Source organism: Lissotriton vulgaris, chromosome 6 (genome assembly GCF_964263255.1).
Source record: "Lissotriton vulgaris chromosome 6, aLisVul1.2, whole genome shotgun sequence".
Classification (NCBI taxonomy): Eukaryota; Metazoa; Chordata; class Amphibia; order Caudata; family Salamandridae; genus Lissotriton; species Lissotriton vulgaris.
In genome coordinates, this window is record NC_141694.1 from 1,830,194,229 (window position 1) to 1,830,212,199 (window position 17,971).

Below are 17,971 nucleotides of genomic sequence, written 5' to 3' on the forward strand. Positions count from 1 at the left end.
TGGAGAAACACATGACGCCATAAACATTCAGAGGTGTTAAGAATAGAGCACATGATGCAATAAAATACATTCAGGGGTGCAGCGCAAGAAGACACATGATGACTAACCATTCAGAGGTGCAGCGCATGGAAAGGAAGACACATGATGCAGTAACACATTCAGAGGTGCATAATAAATCAATAGCGCAAAAACTCACATTAGCAATAACTATTAAAAAGCATAGAAATCACATTGCGCCAACACTACATAAGCCACTACCTGTGGCAGTCCCTAGGCCAACTGGCCTTGTGGGGCAAAGATGCCCTGTGTCCAATGTCAGGGCGCGCTGCCATGCAGCGCCAGTCCAAGAGTACAAAAAGCCTAAACGTGGCAGCTGCCCACAAAGTGCTGGGCAACTGGGAACATCACAGACACTGTGGCAGGGGCTCTGAAATGAAGGGGTGCCCCTTGAGCACAAACTGCGCCACATTGAGCCACACAGGCTCTGACCAACACTGGTCAAACGTTGGAGCCCTCAGGCTCTGCAGACAATGCCCCCTCGAGCCTTCTCATGGCCCTGGACAACGTTGGGGCGACCCACTGCCAACCGGGGCCGCCCTGACTCTCTCTTCACGGTGGAGTCCCCTACGGGGGACTCTAACTTCTCAAAATGCCCACAGAGCCTCTCAGGGCTCTAAATACAACATGAGGCGGGGAGCCTCTCCGGGCTCCGTGCACGTTAGGGCGACCCACTGCCAACCGGGGCCGCCCTTGAAGCCTTCATGGCTTCCTACTGGCACTAGGCGCAACGTTGGGGCGGCCCACTGCCATCTGGGGCCGCCCTTGAAGCCTTCGTGGCTTCTCTGCATCGAGCGCGAGCTCGCGCTACTGCGGGGGAGGGGCGGACACCGACAACGTGTCCCGGCGCCCCTCCCCTGCTCTGCCCCACTCCGCCCGGCCCCAGCCCAGACTCACCGGGCCTCAGGGGCGGCTCCTCCGGGCGGCGGCTCTTTTCTGCTGGCGTGGGGGCAGGCACCGACAATGTGCCTCGCGCCTCCGCCGCTCCTCTCCTCACTCGGGCCTCCTCCTCAGATGCCACCGGGCTCCCTCAGCTCACGGGAGCCCGGCCGACCCGCCGCCATGCGTCCTCTTCTCTCCCTTCCTTCGAGCAGCCTCACTCCTCTCGGGCTGCGGGGCAGGACGGCCGGCCGGCCGCGCTGCGATTGGCTGGCCGGCCAAGCACTTCCGGGTCACCGCGGGCAGCGCGGCGGCCCGTTTTCAGTCAGGCAGGCTGGCAGGCAATAAAGATATTGGCGTGGGCAGCCGAAAATAAATAAAAGCACAAATAAGCGAGGTGGGCACTCTCAATGTAAATAAAGCGCTCCCAGCGCTAAATGACGGCCCACAGCTCTATGATCCAAATAAAGCGCTCACAGCGCTAGAAATCAGGCAGAGCGCTCCCAGGCGCTCAGGGGGAAGCGCAGCGCTTACTGCAGGCAAATGCAGCTCCTCCATGCTGCAACACGGTCCTAGAGATTCCAAGGGGGCAAGCAAAGTCCCCCCCACAGCCCAGCAAGGCAGAGGGGTCCCCCAGGAGTCCAGGAATGTCCATCAAAGGTCCAGGAGCTGGGCAGGGCCCAGGGATTCCCCTGAGCCCCAGCAGCAGCATGCCCCTGGCAGATTTAAGTTGGAAACAAGAACATTTTGGAAGGGGACACAGCCCCTTCTTATACACAGAAAAGCCTTTGAAGCGGGCAGTGTGAGAACCAGCTAGACTGGTTTAGAGGGAAGTCCCCTTCAGTATCAGGGACAGAGGTGTCAGTCGCCCAGCGGGAGGTGGAGCCAGCTTTGTAGTTAGGCAGGCACAGCCCTTCACTATCAGGTGCCATCTCCTCCCACTTCCCTGGCAGCAGATGCTGCCTTTCATCCATGGGCTGACTTCAGACAACCTCCTGGGCTCTCTAGCCCCTGTCATCCCCAAACCAGACAGTCCATCCACAAGCAGGCCCAGGCACTCTGGGCCAGGCTCACCAGCCAATCACACGCTAGCACCAACTTACACAAATATTCCAACTTCCAAAAGTAGTACTTCTAGACTAGACACAGTCATGCCGCATACATCATTTTGCAGCATTCACTCTCACGAGTTCATACATACCAAAATCGCCCCTGCACTCCCCACACATCAGGAACTACCATAGGCATACATATTCCCCATTCATTCCTATGGGAGGGCAGGTCACTCACCACACATACAGAGAGCTCAAGCACTTTACACTGTACCACAGTGAAAAAGTGCGCAGAGGCCTAAAATCACCAACACCAGGTTCCATAAACAGGCTAGGAAAAAGCAAAAAGTCTAGGGGTGAACCTGCCCAACGGGCCGGGTCCAACAATAAAGCGATACTAAAGTTAGCATTTAAGAGTATATGGTACGCGTTATCATGGAACAGCCATTGGGACTTGGTTCCGCAAGCTGCAAACGGGCTCAGCTCATGCCAGAGCACCATTTCACACGATTCCACGCACTCTGCCTTCAGGATTGTCAAGGCCTGCCATAGGAGTGACTGATAGGAATCCGTGTGTCCATTTTCGGGGTTAGATCTAGGGATACTATATCTAAAGCAAAGGGTGATTACACCACCTTGCCCCAGCTGTCGTGCAGCCAGTTGTGTCAGATTTAGATGGCCATCCAGGGGTGGCATAATACATGCTTCAGCCCCTGGTAGGCCCTGGGTACACCGATGCCCTGAGTTACAGGGTCTGACAAGGTGGCCCAGTTCCAATTGGGTAATGCACCTAAGGTACACATGTCAATTTAGTGAGAGAACAGCTAGGCTGTGGGTCTGATTGGCAGGCCCACAGCCAGAGAAAGTCGTAAACCAGTGAAACAAAAGCAAAAAATCTGGGTGATCATAGGATTGCAGACCCTACTCTCCTACAGGCAGCACCTCTCCCTCTTCAGGGTGCCTGCCATTAAGGCTTTTCTGGAAGGACTCAAACGAGTCATTCCTCCGCGGACTCCACCAGCTCCGGAGTGGAACCTCAATGTGGTCCTCACCAGGCTGATGGGTCCTCCCTTTGAACCACTGCATTCCTGCGAGATTCAGTTCTTGACGTGGAAAGTGGCTTTCCTCATAGCAATTACATTGCTAAGGAGGGTTAGTGAATTGCAAGCCCTAACTATCCAAGAGCCATTTATTCAAATTCATTCCAACAGGGTAGTGCTTCGCACTAACCCTAAATTTCTTCCCAAGGTTGTGTCTCAATTCCATATCAACCAGACTATTGAATTACCTGTTTTCTTTCAAAATCCCGAGTCATTGGCGGAGCGGATGCTCCACACTTTTGACGTCAAAAAGGCCCTAATGTATTACATAGATAGGACCAAGGATTTTAGGAAAACGAAGCAACTCTGTCGCCTTTGCACCACACCACAAAGGTAACCCTATTTCCAAGGCTGGTATTGCTAGGTGGATCGTTAAATGTATCCAGATCTGCTATCTGAAAGCAAAACGTACTCTTACCATTCCACCAAGAGCCCACTCCACCAGAAAGTTGGGGGCCTCTATGGCATTCCTTGGAAACATTCCTTTGGAAGACATATGTAGAGCAGCCACATGGTCTACCACACACACATTTACTAAGCATTACTGTGTTAATGTGCACTCCAAACAACAGGCAGCTGTAGGGCAGGCTGTTCTCAAAACACTTTTCCAAACTGCTGCAGCTGGCACGGGCGGCCGCCACTAATGGAGGGACTGCTATGTATTCTATGCACAGATATGAATTCAGCAGCCCACATGCCTCGAACCGAATATGCTACTTACCAGTATGCATCTGTTCTTGGCATGTAGGGCTGCTGACATTCATATCTCCCGCCCTCCTCCCCGGCGCCTGTAGCAGCTGTAGAATTCACATATACTTCTAGCATGGTCATCATTCACTGAGTTTCACTCCATCTTGGCCACAATGGCCAAAAACAATCTGAGGATGGAGTCGATGCCCATGCGCACTGTAGTCCAGGGGAGGAGCCACCTATCTCGTGATACTTCGAAGACTCTTCCAGGACAACAATGTGCAATCATCCGGACCCAACACTAGGCGGCGATCTATGCACAGATATGAATGTCAGCAGCCCTATATGCCAAGAACAGATGCATACTGGTAAGTAGCATATTCGATACTAAACAGGGCACTTTTTTTGTGACCTCATGAGAATGAAGTACTTCATCGGTCCCCCAGGATTTAGATTTTTTATTTGCAAGTTTCAAACACATCTTCGGCATCTTGTCCAATGCTATTGCCATAACACTGAAATGGGCACCCTTGTTATGAAAGAAATTTGTCTTATGTAATTGTGGGGTGGTCCAGGTGAGTGCAGTTACTTGGATCGGGTCCTCGTTTCATGTTTATCTTTTGCTATAGTGCTGTGGTTTCCTTTGATTATGTAATTAACGCTATGTTAATCATAGTACATCTACTAACCTGAGTTAAACGTGGCTAGAGCAGGCTGAACTGTGTGGTTGACGAAATCTAACCATGCTGGCAAATATTGATAACTTTAGTAAGTAGTAACTGAAGAGCTGAATAACATGTATCGGATATTCAAATATAAAACGTAGAACACTGCCAGTATTGTGATAAGTACAGCCAAGAACATTGCAGCTTTGTGTGAGATGTCCTGATGGTAATTGCTGTGCTATTGAACCTCAGATATGTTTGTTAATCCAGTGTCCAAGGTTTTAAGACATGGCTCAGCAGTGACCACTAAGGAAGAAGCTAGATTTTACAATGCATTAACAATTTTATCCAATGAGGGATGTTTTTTATGCCAGGTACGTGTGTGATGGGTTAACTCACAAACACAGTAGATGTAAAATTCTACTGACTGACTTGAATGATAATGACGGCTTCTTGTTCATGCAGGACGCTAGCCATCCTGGGAGCAGGCCTTATGGGTGCCGGTGTTGCACAGGTCTCGGTTGATAAGGGTCTTAAGACCATTCTGAAAGACACCACCCTGCCGGGTTTGGGCAGAGGGCAGCAGCAGGTCTACAAAGGGTGAGTATTGATTGTACTGCGACCTCTCCTTTGCACTACTGAGCATCCACTAGTGTTGCGTCCATGCTTTTCTTGTGCCTCATTCTCACCCTCTCCACGCACTCCATGCTGTCATAACCTAAATATCAGTATACACCGCAGGAGTAAATCTGTAAAACTGCTGCTACCGTTCATTTACGCAGACTTAATGACAAAGTGAAGAAAAGGAACCTGACGTCATTTGAGCGCGACTGCATTATTAGCCACATGACGGGTCAGCTAGATTACACGGGATTCGAGAAAGCTGACATGGTAATCGAGGCAGTGTTTGAAGACATCAACATCAAGCACAAAGTGCTGCAGGAGGTGGAAGCAGTGAGTACCGATTTCACATGATTTTTGTTTATTTCACAATTAGTTATTTGATTGCAAGTTCATGTAGTATAATGTGGATGGTGGATAACGTGGTTGGTGTCTCACTTTCTAAGGTTTTTACATAACTTGACATAATGTACTGAAAGTGTAGGATTTTGTAGAAGCTTGCAACACTAGTCCTTTGTTTGTCTTACACTTTTTTTCTTATACATACAGCAATAGGCCGTCAAACATTTTTTTTTAAAAAAAGGTAAACCGATTTATTCCTGAAAAAGCTATTTTGGAGGAAAATGTTTTAAAACAATTGTTAATAAACAATCTTACTGCACAATATGGTATGTTGACTACTATGTCTGGGATTTCTGGCGAGTACCTTGCCTCAAACATTTTAGGAAATGATAGAAAATGAATTATCTAGACGCACTCTTCTGGAACCACCGCAGTATTTTTAGTTATACCATATAGTATAAACATATATACCATATGGTGAGCAGTATTAAGCCTCGGATGTGTGGCAAGGATATTGCTCCTAATACTCAAGGATGGAAGTAATAGGAGCTTTACAATATTGACTGAGAAACATCAGCTCAGTAATGTCAACCTAAAGCAAAAGTATTTGCTGATGGAACATTTTCAGTCTATAACCTGTTGCAACCATTCCGTTCACCGAGTCCTCAAATATTTAGGTGTCCAGGACCCATTGTGCAATAAGGCAAGAGTAGTCCAGGTACTAATAATAGCTGGTCGACGCCATTAGTCCAGGACAAAAGTAATGTTCGTGTTTTAATCATGTTGTGATATGTTATGCTGCTTTAGCGCTGGTCCTCAAGTTGTCCTGTTTCTTCCATAGGTGGTTTCCCCTCACTGCATATTTGCCAGCAACACATCAGCTCTCCCAATTGGCCAGATTGCTTCGGTCAGCAAAAGACCTGATAAGGTGGGTTTTTCCTTTCTGGGACATACCTTTCTATGGGAAGTGGGACAGTAAGCGACCACCCTATGAAAACTAGTTCAGAGCATGTTTAAACAGTATGTGCATTAACTGATGTTTCCCTTTTTCTCTTCTGATCTTGACAAAAAGGCTATTGTAGATGAATGAAGGTCAAAAAAAGTTTATCTGGTTTTCAGAATATATTCACCCACTGCCTCTGTGACATCTTAGTTTCTGAAGTGTAGTTTCTTCACAACAATGCCACACGCGTAACTGATCTGTGTTCAGCACCTCCTATTTTTAGATGAAGAGGCTGAAATTAAACCTTTCTTTGTAAAATATGCATCTACTCATAGGAGCTCAGATTCCACTCTATGAAATACCTAAAATAAGTTGGTAGTCATCCCCTTCTTACTCTCCTAAAGATGCCTTGTGAGTGACTGGTTGATAGTGCCAGCAAGCTTGTGTAGAATATTCTCTTTTCTTGTTCTGCAGCGGTGTTCATGCCCTACTTCGTTAAAATTAATGAGTCCTATGCGATCATCCGCTTTTGCAGTGAGTGATGAGCTCCCATGCATAAAATGGAATGCTGTTTTTTGACTGCAGAGGGCGCTGTAATTACTACGTTGTACTGCCCCATCCTCTCACTTCTCTTGCTTTTCCTTACTGTGTTCTCTCTTTCGAGGGCTTTATTCTGAGATGAAATGGTTGTCATCTGTATGTTAATGTTTCTGACATGCCCTTTTCTTGGGGCTTATTACTGTACATTCTATTCCATTTTGTGATTTGACGCATTTGTTATCCCAGTAACCCTGATTGGTCCTTAATTTCCCATGTATAGGTCATTGGAATGCACTACTTCTCACCAGTGGACAAAATGCAGCTGCTAGAAATTATCACCACAGACAAAACCTCTCCTGACACTGCTGCATCCGCAGTATCTGTTGGGCTGAAACAGGGAAAGGTCATCATTGTTGTTAAGGTAAGTTTATTAATTCGCTGGATTGGCATCTATGCAATACCATCCGAAGGCTTCTGCTACACTTCGAGCCAGTGTAGGGCTCTACTCTAGTTCTACGAAGTTTCTGGATGACAGTCCTTTTTAGATTCACTAGAATTCAATCTAATCTCAGATTGAAGGGAGTAGTCCAGGCTTGTGAACCTGGGCAACCAAGCTAGAGGCTTCGTATTGCTGCTAAATACATTTCTCTTTGCCTTGCTCTGTGCAGCTTGTCCCTCCCAACATTCCCACTCCTGACCCCCGGTTCATTTCTTGTCCTCATGCTTTTAACATCCAGGCTTTGAATGGGGATTGGCAAGTACCAGCGTGTATTGCGAAAGACAGTTTAACTCCGGATTAAAAAAAGCATGTCATCCACTTGTTCACGATAAAGCCAAACTGCTGTGGTATTAGTCACAAGATGGACTCCTGACAGTTTGTCCACCTTATTTATGTACCCTCCTGGTATTAATGGAACTGAAACCGCACTTCAGCGTGACTTAATGACCTTAATTTTCAAAGTCCTGGCCATCCGCACAAAACGGGCTTTGAGGTTAGTTTTTGATTTAGTGGTCAGTCGGATGAATATCACGGTGGTAACCAAAACACCAGTGCCGCTTGGTGCGGTTAGTGAGACTGATAGGATCTGGACCTAGATATCGACTTTATCTGGTCATTTCAATGGAACGCGTCGGTGCAGAAGCCTAGATTCTAGTTGTGTGAGCCGCCATGATAACATATACTTGCATGTTTCTTTCTTTCAGGATGGACCAGGATTTTATACCACCAGGTGTTTGGGACCCATGATGGCTGAGGTTGTCAGAGTTCTCCAGGTTTGTGCCGGTATTTTGTGTTTTGCAGTTACACCCTGTTTATTTTTTTTTTATTCAGTCTCTTTGCGATTCATTCACTCTTTATTTTCTTAATCTATTTGTGGAGGGCAGCTTACATCATGATAGTGGGGTATTGCCCAAGGTCATGATGGCACATGAGTAGACAGTGAAGTGGAATCAGACTATGAATTGAAGTCTTTATGGAATGCTAACAGTTGATTAGTTTTTCAGATGGTCTGTGGAAGAGCTTTCAAAGATGAGACCAAGACTGAAAGCATAGCCTCCAGTCTGGGAACGGCAACTATGGGAGATTTGCAGTAGTTTGCTTAAAGGAGAATGAGTTCCCTATGAATTAGTAACTTTTTAGACTTTTTTTCTTTTTTAATTATATGAATATTGGTTAACAGTCTAGTGCAAGACACCTAGAAAGTGCTTCCGGTTGGAAGCAGAATTCCAGTTTCGGCAGGGTCTAATTCTGTTGAAGGTTTGTGAAGTCTCAGTAGAAGGGCCACAGCATTCTGAATGATTCTCTGAAGTCTATGGATAAGAGACTTGGCCTGGACTAGATGGAGGCTACTGCTGTGGTCTAGTACACGGAGTGACTTTACTGAAAGCTGGGACCTCTTTAGGGCAATGCAAGTCGTGCTGGAATTTCCTGGTTAATGAATTTAGTGCTGATTTGTTATATGGGACTTGTGAGAGCTTAGACTCCAGGCAGAGGTTGAGCTTTCTGATCTGAGTGGAAAAGGTGAGTAAAAAGAAGAATGAAGAGTTTGAAGTCAGTTTTACTTTTTTTCTATCGGTATTTCTGTGTTCTGATTGTTATTACATATAGGATTTCCATGTAATGGTCTTTTTTATCTTTTGGCTCATTCAGAGCCCTTTTGGGGGAATGGTGTGGTAATCAGTGAAGTTAGACAAAAGGGAATATTAGCGCAAGTCCAAACAATACCTTTACCTGAAGAGACCCATTTAAAACTCATAGCTATTACTTCCAGTCAGCCCTACATTTAGCAGCCTGGACATAAATCTGCAGTTTGAGACTACTGGGGTTTAATAAGCAAAGCCAGACTGAAACTTGAGCAGTAGCAGTTTGGATTTATTGTGTTTTGGGGAAGCGTTATGAGCTGGTGTTGACAAATGGTCTATGGAGTGAAGGGGAAAAAAATGAGACTTAAAAAAAATAATAATAATAATAAGACATTTGTAAAGCGCATGGCTGCACAAACTGTGTATCCCCGCGCTTACTGCTTACAAAAAACTGTCAGAGGAGAGGGGAGGTGGGGGGAGCATAATATATTTATTGCGGGAAGAGGTGGGTTTTTAGTTTCGCTCTGAACAGCGTTTCTGAGAGTTCCATTCGCAGATGATCCGGGAGGGCATTCCAGTGTTTTACTCCCAGGTAGCGAAAGGATCTGCCCCCCATTTTTTCTTTGAGAATGCGTGGGATTTTGAATTGCGTCCTTCCAGACGATCTTAAGTCTCTGATGGGACGATGGATGGTTAGTAGGTTTCTCAGATAGCTGGGTCCTTTATTGTGGGCAATTTTATGGGCGTAGCAGAGGCTTTTGAATTTGATTCTTTCCCTAACCGGGAGCCAGTGCAGTTTGGACAGGGCCGCTTTGGAGGATGTTCTTCTGAGAAGACCCAGTACCATGCGTGCGGCTGCATTCTGTATGCATTGTAACTGGTGTAATTGTTTTTGGTTCAGGCCTAATAGGAGAACGTTTCCGTAGTCCAGTTGGGGGGTTATGAGCGCGTGAACGATTGTTTTTCTGGCTTCAGTGGGGATGAGATCAATGATTTTACGCAAGATTTTTAACGTGCCGAAGCACTTGCCCGTTATTTTACTGACTTGGGATTTTCCCGAAAGATCTGAGTCGATCATAATTCCTAGATTTTTGACCTTATTTACAGGGCGGGGGAAGTCACCCAGAGCCGTAGGCCACCATGCCTGGGACCATATTGAGGTGTCTTTCCCTACCACCAGCACCTCTGTTTTGTCTCTATTTAATCGGAGGCAATTATCATCCATCCAAGTGGCTACCGCAGTCATGCAGCCCGAGAAATTAGTGGCGGATTTCTCGCTGTCAGGGGTAAGCTTGAACATGAGCTGGGTGTCGTCGGCGTAGCTGACAATGCCCACCCCAAAGTTCTCTATGACGCGAGCCAGGGGCTCCATATAGATGTTGAATAAGGTGGGGCTAAGGCTAGAGCCTTGTGGAACCCCATAGCTCACGTCACGAAGGATGATTTAAAGGGTGGGCAGTGCAGCTGGAATGATCTTTTGGTGAGAAAAGACTTAAACCAAGCCAGAGCATGGTCTTTTACTCCTATATCAGAGAGTCAGGACAGCAGCGTGGCATGGAGCACAGTATCGAAAGCTGCGCTTAGGTCTAGCATGACCAACGCTGCTGTTTCTCCCTCATCTACCATCATGCGGATGCATTCCGTAGAGTATAGTACGGCTGATTCCGTGGAATAGCCAGGTCTAAAGCCCGATTGTGTGGGGTGGAGTACATTTTCTTTTTCTATAAAAGCCATGAGTTGTTTATTGACTATTTTCTCTATAATCTTCGCACATTGTGGCAGGAGGGAGATGGGCCTGAGGTTCTGGGATTGAGTGATGGGGATATTGGGTTTTTTTTTTGAGAGGGATGACTTGTGCTGTTTTCCAAGCCTCTGGAACGATGCCTTCTTGAAATGAGTGTTATCATGTTACTTATGTGATCAATAAGACAGTTTTCCATGATGTCTTTACTTTTTATCAAAGGACACACATCGGTAGGGGAACCTGAATGTATGCTATTTATAATGTTGATCAGGTCTTTTTTTTCAGGTGTAGTGAATTGGGTAAGGGTGGACTTTAGAGCAGTGGGGGTTGTGATCCTAGCTTCTCTTCCCAATGTGGAGGGTTTGGAGAAAGTCGCGTGAATTTTTTCGACTTTTTCGACGAAAAGTCAGCTATTTGTTCGCAAATTTCGTTGGAGTATGTGTCCTGCGTATCTAAACATGTTGTATCAGTTAGTTCTTTATAGATACGGAACAGTTCTTTTGTGGGATTGGTTGCCTCTTCAATTCTGATTTTATAGAAGGTGCTTTTTTCCTCATCATTTTTTGGTATTTTTTTAGTTCTGATTTGTAAATTTCCTTAAGTTTGGGCGAATAGTTTTTTCTCCATTTGCGTTCTGTCGCTTTACATTGGGTCTTTGCGTTTTTTAGTTTTTCCGTGTACCAAGGTTCTGATTTGGTTCTCCTAACAGGAGGTTTTGACGTCCACGGGGCGATTTTGTCTAATGCCTTACCTAACCAGAGTTCGTAGTTGTTCCATGTGTCTTGTAAGGACTGACCTATTGGAGGGGGATGTTTCTCTAATTCGCTAATCAGGCGTTCGGGGGTATAGTTTTTCCAATTTCGGCACTTTGAAGACAGTGGTTTAGTGGGGGCCTTATTGGTGTTGTAAGTGGGGACGTTGAAGGTGATGATATGATGATCGGACCATATTATAGGGCCCATGGGAACTTCTGTTCAGAAATCGGAAAGAAAATCTAGATCACAGTAGTAAGCTGTTTTAACAGGGAGCTAGGGATTGAGAAAGGACCCGTAATTCATAGTGCATCTGATGTGTGCAAGTGAACGAATCATTGGGGATATAGAGGAGGTGTGGAGTTAGTGAGGTTGGCGAGGACAAGCGCCGCCAAAGGGAAGGTCCCGAATCTGTCAATGGATGTGACTTTATATGACTAAGCTTGCCAGCACTGGTCAATACCCTTTTTCAGACCTCGAACACATTTTGTTACAAAGGGCACCATTTTAGGGTCAATCTCTGGGGTAGCCACTACCCTGCAGTCTTAGGATGGCCGGGGGCATTCTGCTCGGAGGCAATTGCGCACCTCTTTGTATAATGGTTTGCGCAGCTGTTCGGCTATATATGTGGACACCATAGCGTTTATGTCCCACTCAGCCAACGGCCTGGGCAAAGGTTCCTCGCCTCTTGTCCTGAAATAGAATTATGTGTGTGTGTGTGTGTATGTGTATATGTATGTATGTATATATATTGCCACAAAGTGCTCTGGAGCATTCGGGAGGTCACACGGCTTGGAATCCACCATCCGGTCTGTACGTCATTCTCTCCCCGCGTTGTGCCTCAGTTACCTGTTGTGCCTGACGCGTTTCGATGCCTTTCGCATCTCATCAGAGGCTGCTTTTCTTTACTAGTGGAATATGCCCTCTTTTATTTCTATTCTGGCATGCAGGTGATTTCTTTTGCCCTAAGTGGGTTTGCGCTGTTAAGCAAAATATATGGTGCATGCTGGGAACTGGGGTCGCTTGATTGAAAACTCGAGTTAAAAAGGAGCCTTCCGCATCATCCCTAAGTGGGTTCCCACTGTAAAGTCATTAACCCCTTCGAGGCTGATGACGAGCTGGGCTCGTCATGGTGTAGCCTCCTCAAACACTGATGACGAGCCCAGCTCGTCATGAAGGATGGGATTTTTAAAATGTCAGCATACCAGCAGAATAAGCACAGCGCGCATGTGGTTAAAAGCATTTGATTGTCCTATATAGGATTTAGCACAAGGTGGAGAGTTCATTGAAACTGACTCCAGCCGCTGTAACGCCACGGATAAGTTCGATGACACAGCCTCTATTTCTCTCGTTTTAGAGATGGTGCTCCTCTCGCGACGGGGCCGCCGCTATAGTTATATTGCCACAAAGTGCCCTGGAGCATTCGGGAGGTCACACGGCTTGGAATCCACCATCCGGTCTGTACGTCATTCTCCCCGCGCTGTGCCTCAGTTAACGGTTGTGCCTGACGCGTTTCGATGCCTTGCGCATCTCATCAGAGGCTGCTTTACACATATACACTACACTATATAGATTAGAAGGATATAGAGATTTAGATGTATTCATAGATAGAAAGTGTTGGAATATATGAAATAGCTTTGTCGTGAGCATGACAGATATAAATTATCCAAAGGCCTGGGTGGTTTAAGGAATAAATAATTGCCAAATAATTATTGTTGGTTTTTGAGGGGGTATCCTTACAGTTATCGTTTAGAGATCATGCAGAAAGTGAGGTAATGAGAAAGAGCCCTTATCAAACATAAGTTTGGGTTGATGGTGAAGCAAGAGTAATTAACAGGACCCTCGGTGACCTTATTGGAGACTATGAGGTGTCAAAGAAATACAATTGGGGATTCTGCTGTGTGATTTTGGATACAGTATTAAATGACGCAGAAGGAGGTAAGTCTGTGATGCACACAGGTAGAGGACAGTTAAGGCATTGTGACTGGCCCAGTTTTGCACAGCTGTTGTAAAAGCATAGGGGGTCCTGTCGGAGTGCACGGAATGTGCTGAGAACGCTTGCCTGCTGCATGAATGAGCAGAATTGAACATTTGGGTGGAATAAAGTTTAAAATATCCAACCTGTTGTCTGTTCTGCAGTGGCAGTCAAGTCCCTTTTCCTTGTTTACTGCCCTTTGTGTTAGATTTGTGTATTGAAGCCCTAATGTCCCTTTTAAGGCTGAGTAATGGCAAATCCGGTCTTAACTCTGCTTTGGAACTGGAGTGCTGGTTAGCTGCAGTTTAACATAATGAAGGCAAAGCTTCGGACTTCTATTTAATGTTGGTAATTTATTTTAGTGCGGTTACTATTCCCAATGACGGAGAATAGTTGAGTCTGTATTCCGTGCCTGTCACTTTGATGTATTGTATTCTACTGTAGAAGGCTTGGCACTGTAAGGCAGATTTATCTCTTTATTAAATGTGCATATTGTTGTTCCTCTTTGCTTATTTGCAGTGCACTGCATGGTAGGTGCTGCCTTAATGAAGGTCATTTTACTCCAGTTCTTTGCAAGTTCAGAGTGTCCTTAATCCTGCAAATTGTCAGGTTAATGGAAGAAATTACCACATTAGCAGCGCAGGCCAATGAAATAGTCCGTTACAGGCTGAATTCCAGTGCTTACCCAAACAAGGAACTATACAGAGAAGATGGAGCCTGAAGAATTCAGGCTCTGTGTTTTCATTCCCTACTATATTCTCCTTGCATGGAGATAGGGTTATTTTTTTAAGCTTTTGAGTCCTGCCTGTTTGTTGTAGATCTTTCCACAGCCCTGGCTGCACCTTGCACATGGAAAAACACAAGGCTTTCCCAATGACTACATGTTCATTATAATCCAAAGCAGGTTAGCGCTGACCTGTCGCTTTGTGGAATTTTGTTCAGTAAGAGAAAACATGACCTCTTGTGCCAGTGTTGTAGGGAATGAGCACTGGTAGCAAACATGGTGTTAGTTGGCCCAGCATATCTTGTTATGCATGGGTGAAATAACTAACAGGAAGATATGAAGTGAGTTTTCAGAATATTAAAGAGCTTATGAAATAAAGCATTGTACTCTGCATATATAATGAATGATAAGATCACAGTAGTCTGTGAGCTATCACATCACTTCTTTATTCTTATATCTATCGCATATAAGGAAGCATGGACAAATACTGGAATCTATGTATTGTTCATGCTGTATGAATATCCGATGAGCTAACTAAAACAAAATGAAACGTGGCAGAAGAAATGAATTGTGCCACAGGAGTGCACTTTAAAAGATGAATTTTCGCCCTGAACAATAACGTTTTGGCTGCTTAAAAGAAATGAACCAATAAAGTCATGCGATAACTCGAGTACCGGTATGATCTAAGTGATTGAGATCAATTGAGTGCCACCCGTTCTGGAATTATTCACATTTTTGCTCTTGTGGCAGCAGCATCTTTAGCAGCTGGTTGCTGTTTGAGGTGGAGCACCTATGTTTAACATTATGACTTACTTTGGGAAGCAATTTACAAAAGGGGGTGGTGATGAACAGAGTGTCTGAATTGAGCAGACCACTCTTACCCAGTCCAAGGAACAGGGCTTGATCCATCACCGTTATTTATCTCACTGCCCCATCCCAGCTCAGAACCTGGCTATATGCAAATCAGTCTGTCCCTGGCCCAGTGCATCATGGGATTCAAGCAAACCGGGCCAAAGACGGCTGTAATGCCAGAAACCGGTCCCCGGGAGCTTGTTTCCTTCCCAGTGTAAGAATTGGCTTTTGTAGTTTGGTTTGCCCTGTTCCCATCATGCACTGGGACAGGAACAGACTAATTTGCATACAGACAGGTTCTGAAACTGGGATGGTGCAGTGAGCTAAAAAACGGTGTTGGATCTAGCCCTGATCTCTTGATTGGGTGAGAGCTTTCTGCTTAATTCAGAGACTCTGTCCCTCACCACCCCTTGTTGTAAATATTACTTTGGGAAGCAGGCATGTGAGCCATAACTGCTTCGTAGTCCCTTTATATAATGAAAGATGCAGGATGCCAAATACCGTGAGGTCACACAGTATTAATAATATGTGGGCTAGTCCAATGTTAATTTAAAGGTTGGGCCATAGTCTCAGATTTCTTTGTTTATTGCACTCTTCATACAGGGGATTGCTGGGAAGATTAATAAATGTAAGAATGTACATCATTTTAGTTGTGGTTCCCTCTCCCTCAGTGTTTTCCCTTCTGGTTTTGCTAGTTTTAGAATTGTTGCTGCACAGCATGATGCATTGATTTCACATAACTCCTGTTTTAAACTTCCTGTAAGGCCACTGTAAATGGTGATAAAATGCACGAGTTACATGGAAGTTTGCCTTGTTACACGTGAAGGGACCCCATTGTTGAGATTTTTTTTAAATGTTTCGTCCGTTTCCATTTATCCCACAACGTTTGTTATACAAAAAGTATGTGTGCCAAATGTGTGTCCTTATGTTCCCCATATGATGGGGATTCTAAAAGGTACCCAACGTTTTTGGATTTCCTTAGACTGAATCAAGAAAATGGGCAAAATAAAGCAAAACGTTGGTGGTGGGTTGAAGAATGGGGGAAAAACGTGTTGTGCAAGATCTTGTCCGTCCCCCCCCCCCCCCCCCCCCCTCCCCCAAAATGGCATATTTTACAAAATGCCTCTTTTTACGTGGTTAGACATTTTTGTCGATTGATGCTGCTGCTTTTGTAACAGTGCTAGTGATGTGATCTGACCTGTAAAACATGATAAAATTGACTGAACCCCAAATGGTACATTTATCTTTCTAGTGAGGTATAGTTTGCACAAAATATAGCAAGGCCATGAAAGTTAAATTCCACCTGTGGACTGAAGCACATATTGCACCTTCCACCAGTCTGGCAAAGTAAACATGGCTTCAAGTCTACATGTGTAACCGGACTGCTGCAGAACTGCCCAAATAATCCTGTTTGTCAGGAGGAAGCTCTACTTTAAAACAGAGGTCTCCCCTAAGTAGGTCTTGCTGCCAACAAGGTATGGTGCCTCGTGTTTTAAAGTGGAACATGTAAGAAAGTTGAGTTGGCATGCCCCTACAGAGACTTGCCATTTAAAGCTATGTTCACTGTATGGGGCTATTACTTGCTTCATAGGAAAGGCTACATTTGAGCACCGAGACGGCGCTTTTAGAAGTGTCTGAGGCCATTAAGGAGGTTCTGGACTCTGGAGGTAAAGCCATGCTTGTCATGCTTAACCTGTTGGCGGCTTTTGACACCGTCCCCCATGAGGGGCTCCTCGCCAGACTTTATAACATCGGTCTGAGGGGGACGGTGTTCAGCTGGTTTACATCTTTCCTAGCTGGCCGTCGACAAACGGTCTGGGTCCCTCCGAGCTCCGCTGAGATGCCTCCACTGGGAGTCGGAGTGCCGCCGGGTTCTGTGTTGAGCCCGACTCTTTTTAACCTCTTTTTAACCTCTTTATGACCCCTTTGGCGCCACTGGCGGAGTCTTTTGGGGCCCAGATCGTTTCCTACGCCGATGACACCCAGCTTCTCTTCACGTGCAGAAAAGGTGAGGACTTTGATGGAGAGAGCATCCGGGATTGTCTCGGGCGGTCTTTAACTGGTTCCAGCAGAACAGCCTCAAATGTAACTCTGACAAGTCGGAGGTGCTGTTCTTTGGCTGCACATCAGATCCGGATTGGCAGGCATGGTGGCCAAATGATATGTTTCCCCCAGCTCCGGCATCCCAGGTGGCAAAAAACCGGAGAGTTAAGATTGACAACAGGCTGGCGATGAGATCCCAGATCCTTGACCTCATTTTGGCATTCTGAGGATGCTGCGGATGTTCCTTCCTCTGCTCACTGAATAGCATAGGAAGATTACGGTGCAAGCTTTGATTGGCTCCAGATTGGATTATGCCAATGTTCTTTATCTAGGTCTCCCAGATTATCTTGTGCAGCGACTTCAGGTTGTGCAGAACTCTGCGGCACGTGCTATTTTTGGCCTCCGCAGGCGAGCTAGAGTGTCCGGCCTTTTACAGTCACTTCATTGGCTGCCTATCCGGCAGCGGATAGTTTTTAAGGCGCTGACTCGTACCCATAAAGCGCTCTTCGGCCTGGGAGCCAAATATCTCCAACGTAGGCTTGCTTTCTATCGTCCGACCAGAGCTCTGCGTTCCGATTCCTTGTCTCAGGCGGTGGTCCCTCGAGTTAGGAAGGCCCGTATTGGAGGGCGCTCCTTTAGTGTTAGGGTGCCCCAGCTTTGGAACACTCTGCCACTGGCCCTACGCAGGACCTCCAATCTGCTGACCTTTAGGAAAGGCTTAAAAACTTGGCTTTTTACCCTTTAGTTATGTTATTCTGCTCTTCTGTAAGTTTTCTTCTGTTATGTTTTCTTCTTATGAGCTGCCAAAATAAAGTGCCGGGACACTCCGTTGGAGTAGCCGTGCGCTATAGAAATAAAATATAACATAACATAACAGTTAAAATATTTTTTGTATCTTTTACTTAATTTT

At 45.7% G+C, this 17,971-nt stretch overlaps 1 protein-coding gene across 2 annotated transcripts in view; it reads left to right on the top strand.

Moving 5' to 3' along the window:
• The window catches only part of HADHA (hydroxyacyl-CoA dehydrogenase trifunctional multienzyme complex subunit alpha), a 120,202-nt gene that overhangs the window by 68,986 nt on the left and 33,245 nt on the right, over positions 1-17,971 (top strand). For both annotated transcript variants that reach the window (XR_015296705.1, XM_086928099.1), the window contains exons 12-16: positions 4,909-5,043; positions 5,226-5,397; positions 6,248-6,334; positions 7,170-7,310; positions 8,093-8,161. Coding sequence is in view for 1 of the 2 variants with exons in the window: in XM_086928099.1 (XP_086784225.1) it covers positions 4,909-5,043; positions 5,226-5,397; positions 6,248-6,334; positions 7,170-7,310; positions 8,093-8,161 (604 nt within the window). In the remaining variant the exon portion in view is untranslated. The remainder of the gene's footprint in view (positions 1-4,908; positions 5,044-5,225; positions 5,398-6,247; positions 6,335-7,169; positions 7,311-8,092; positions 8,162-17,971) is intronic.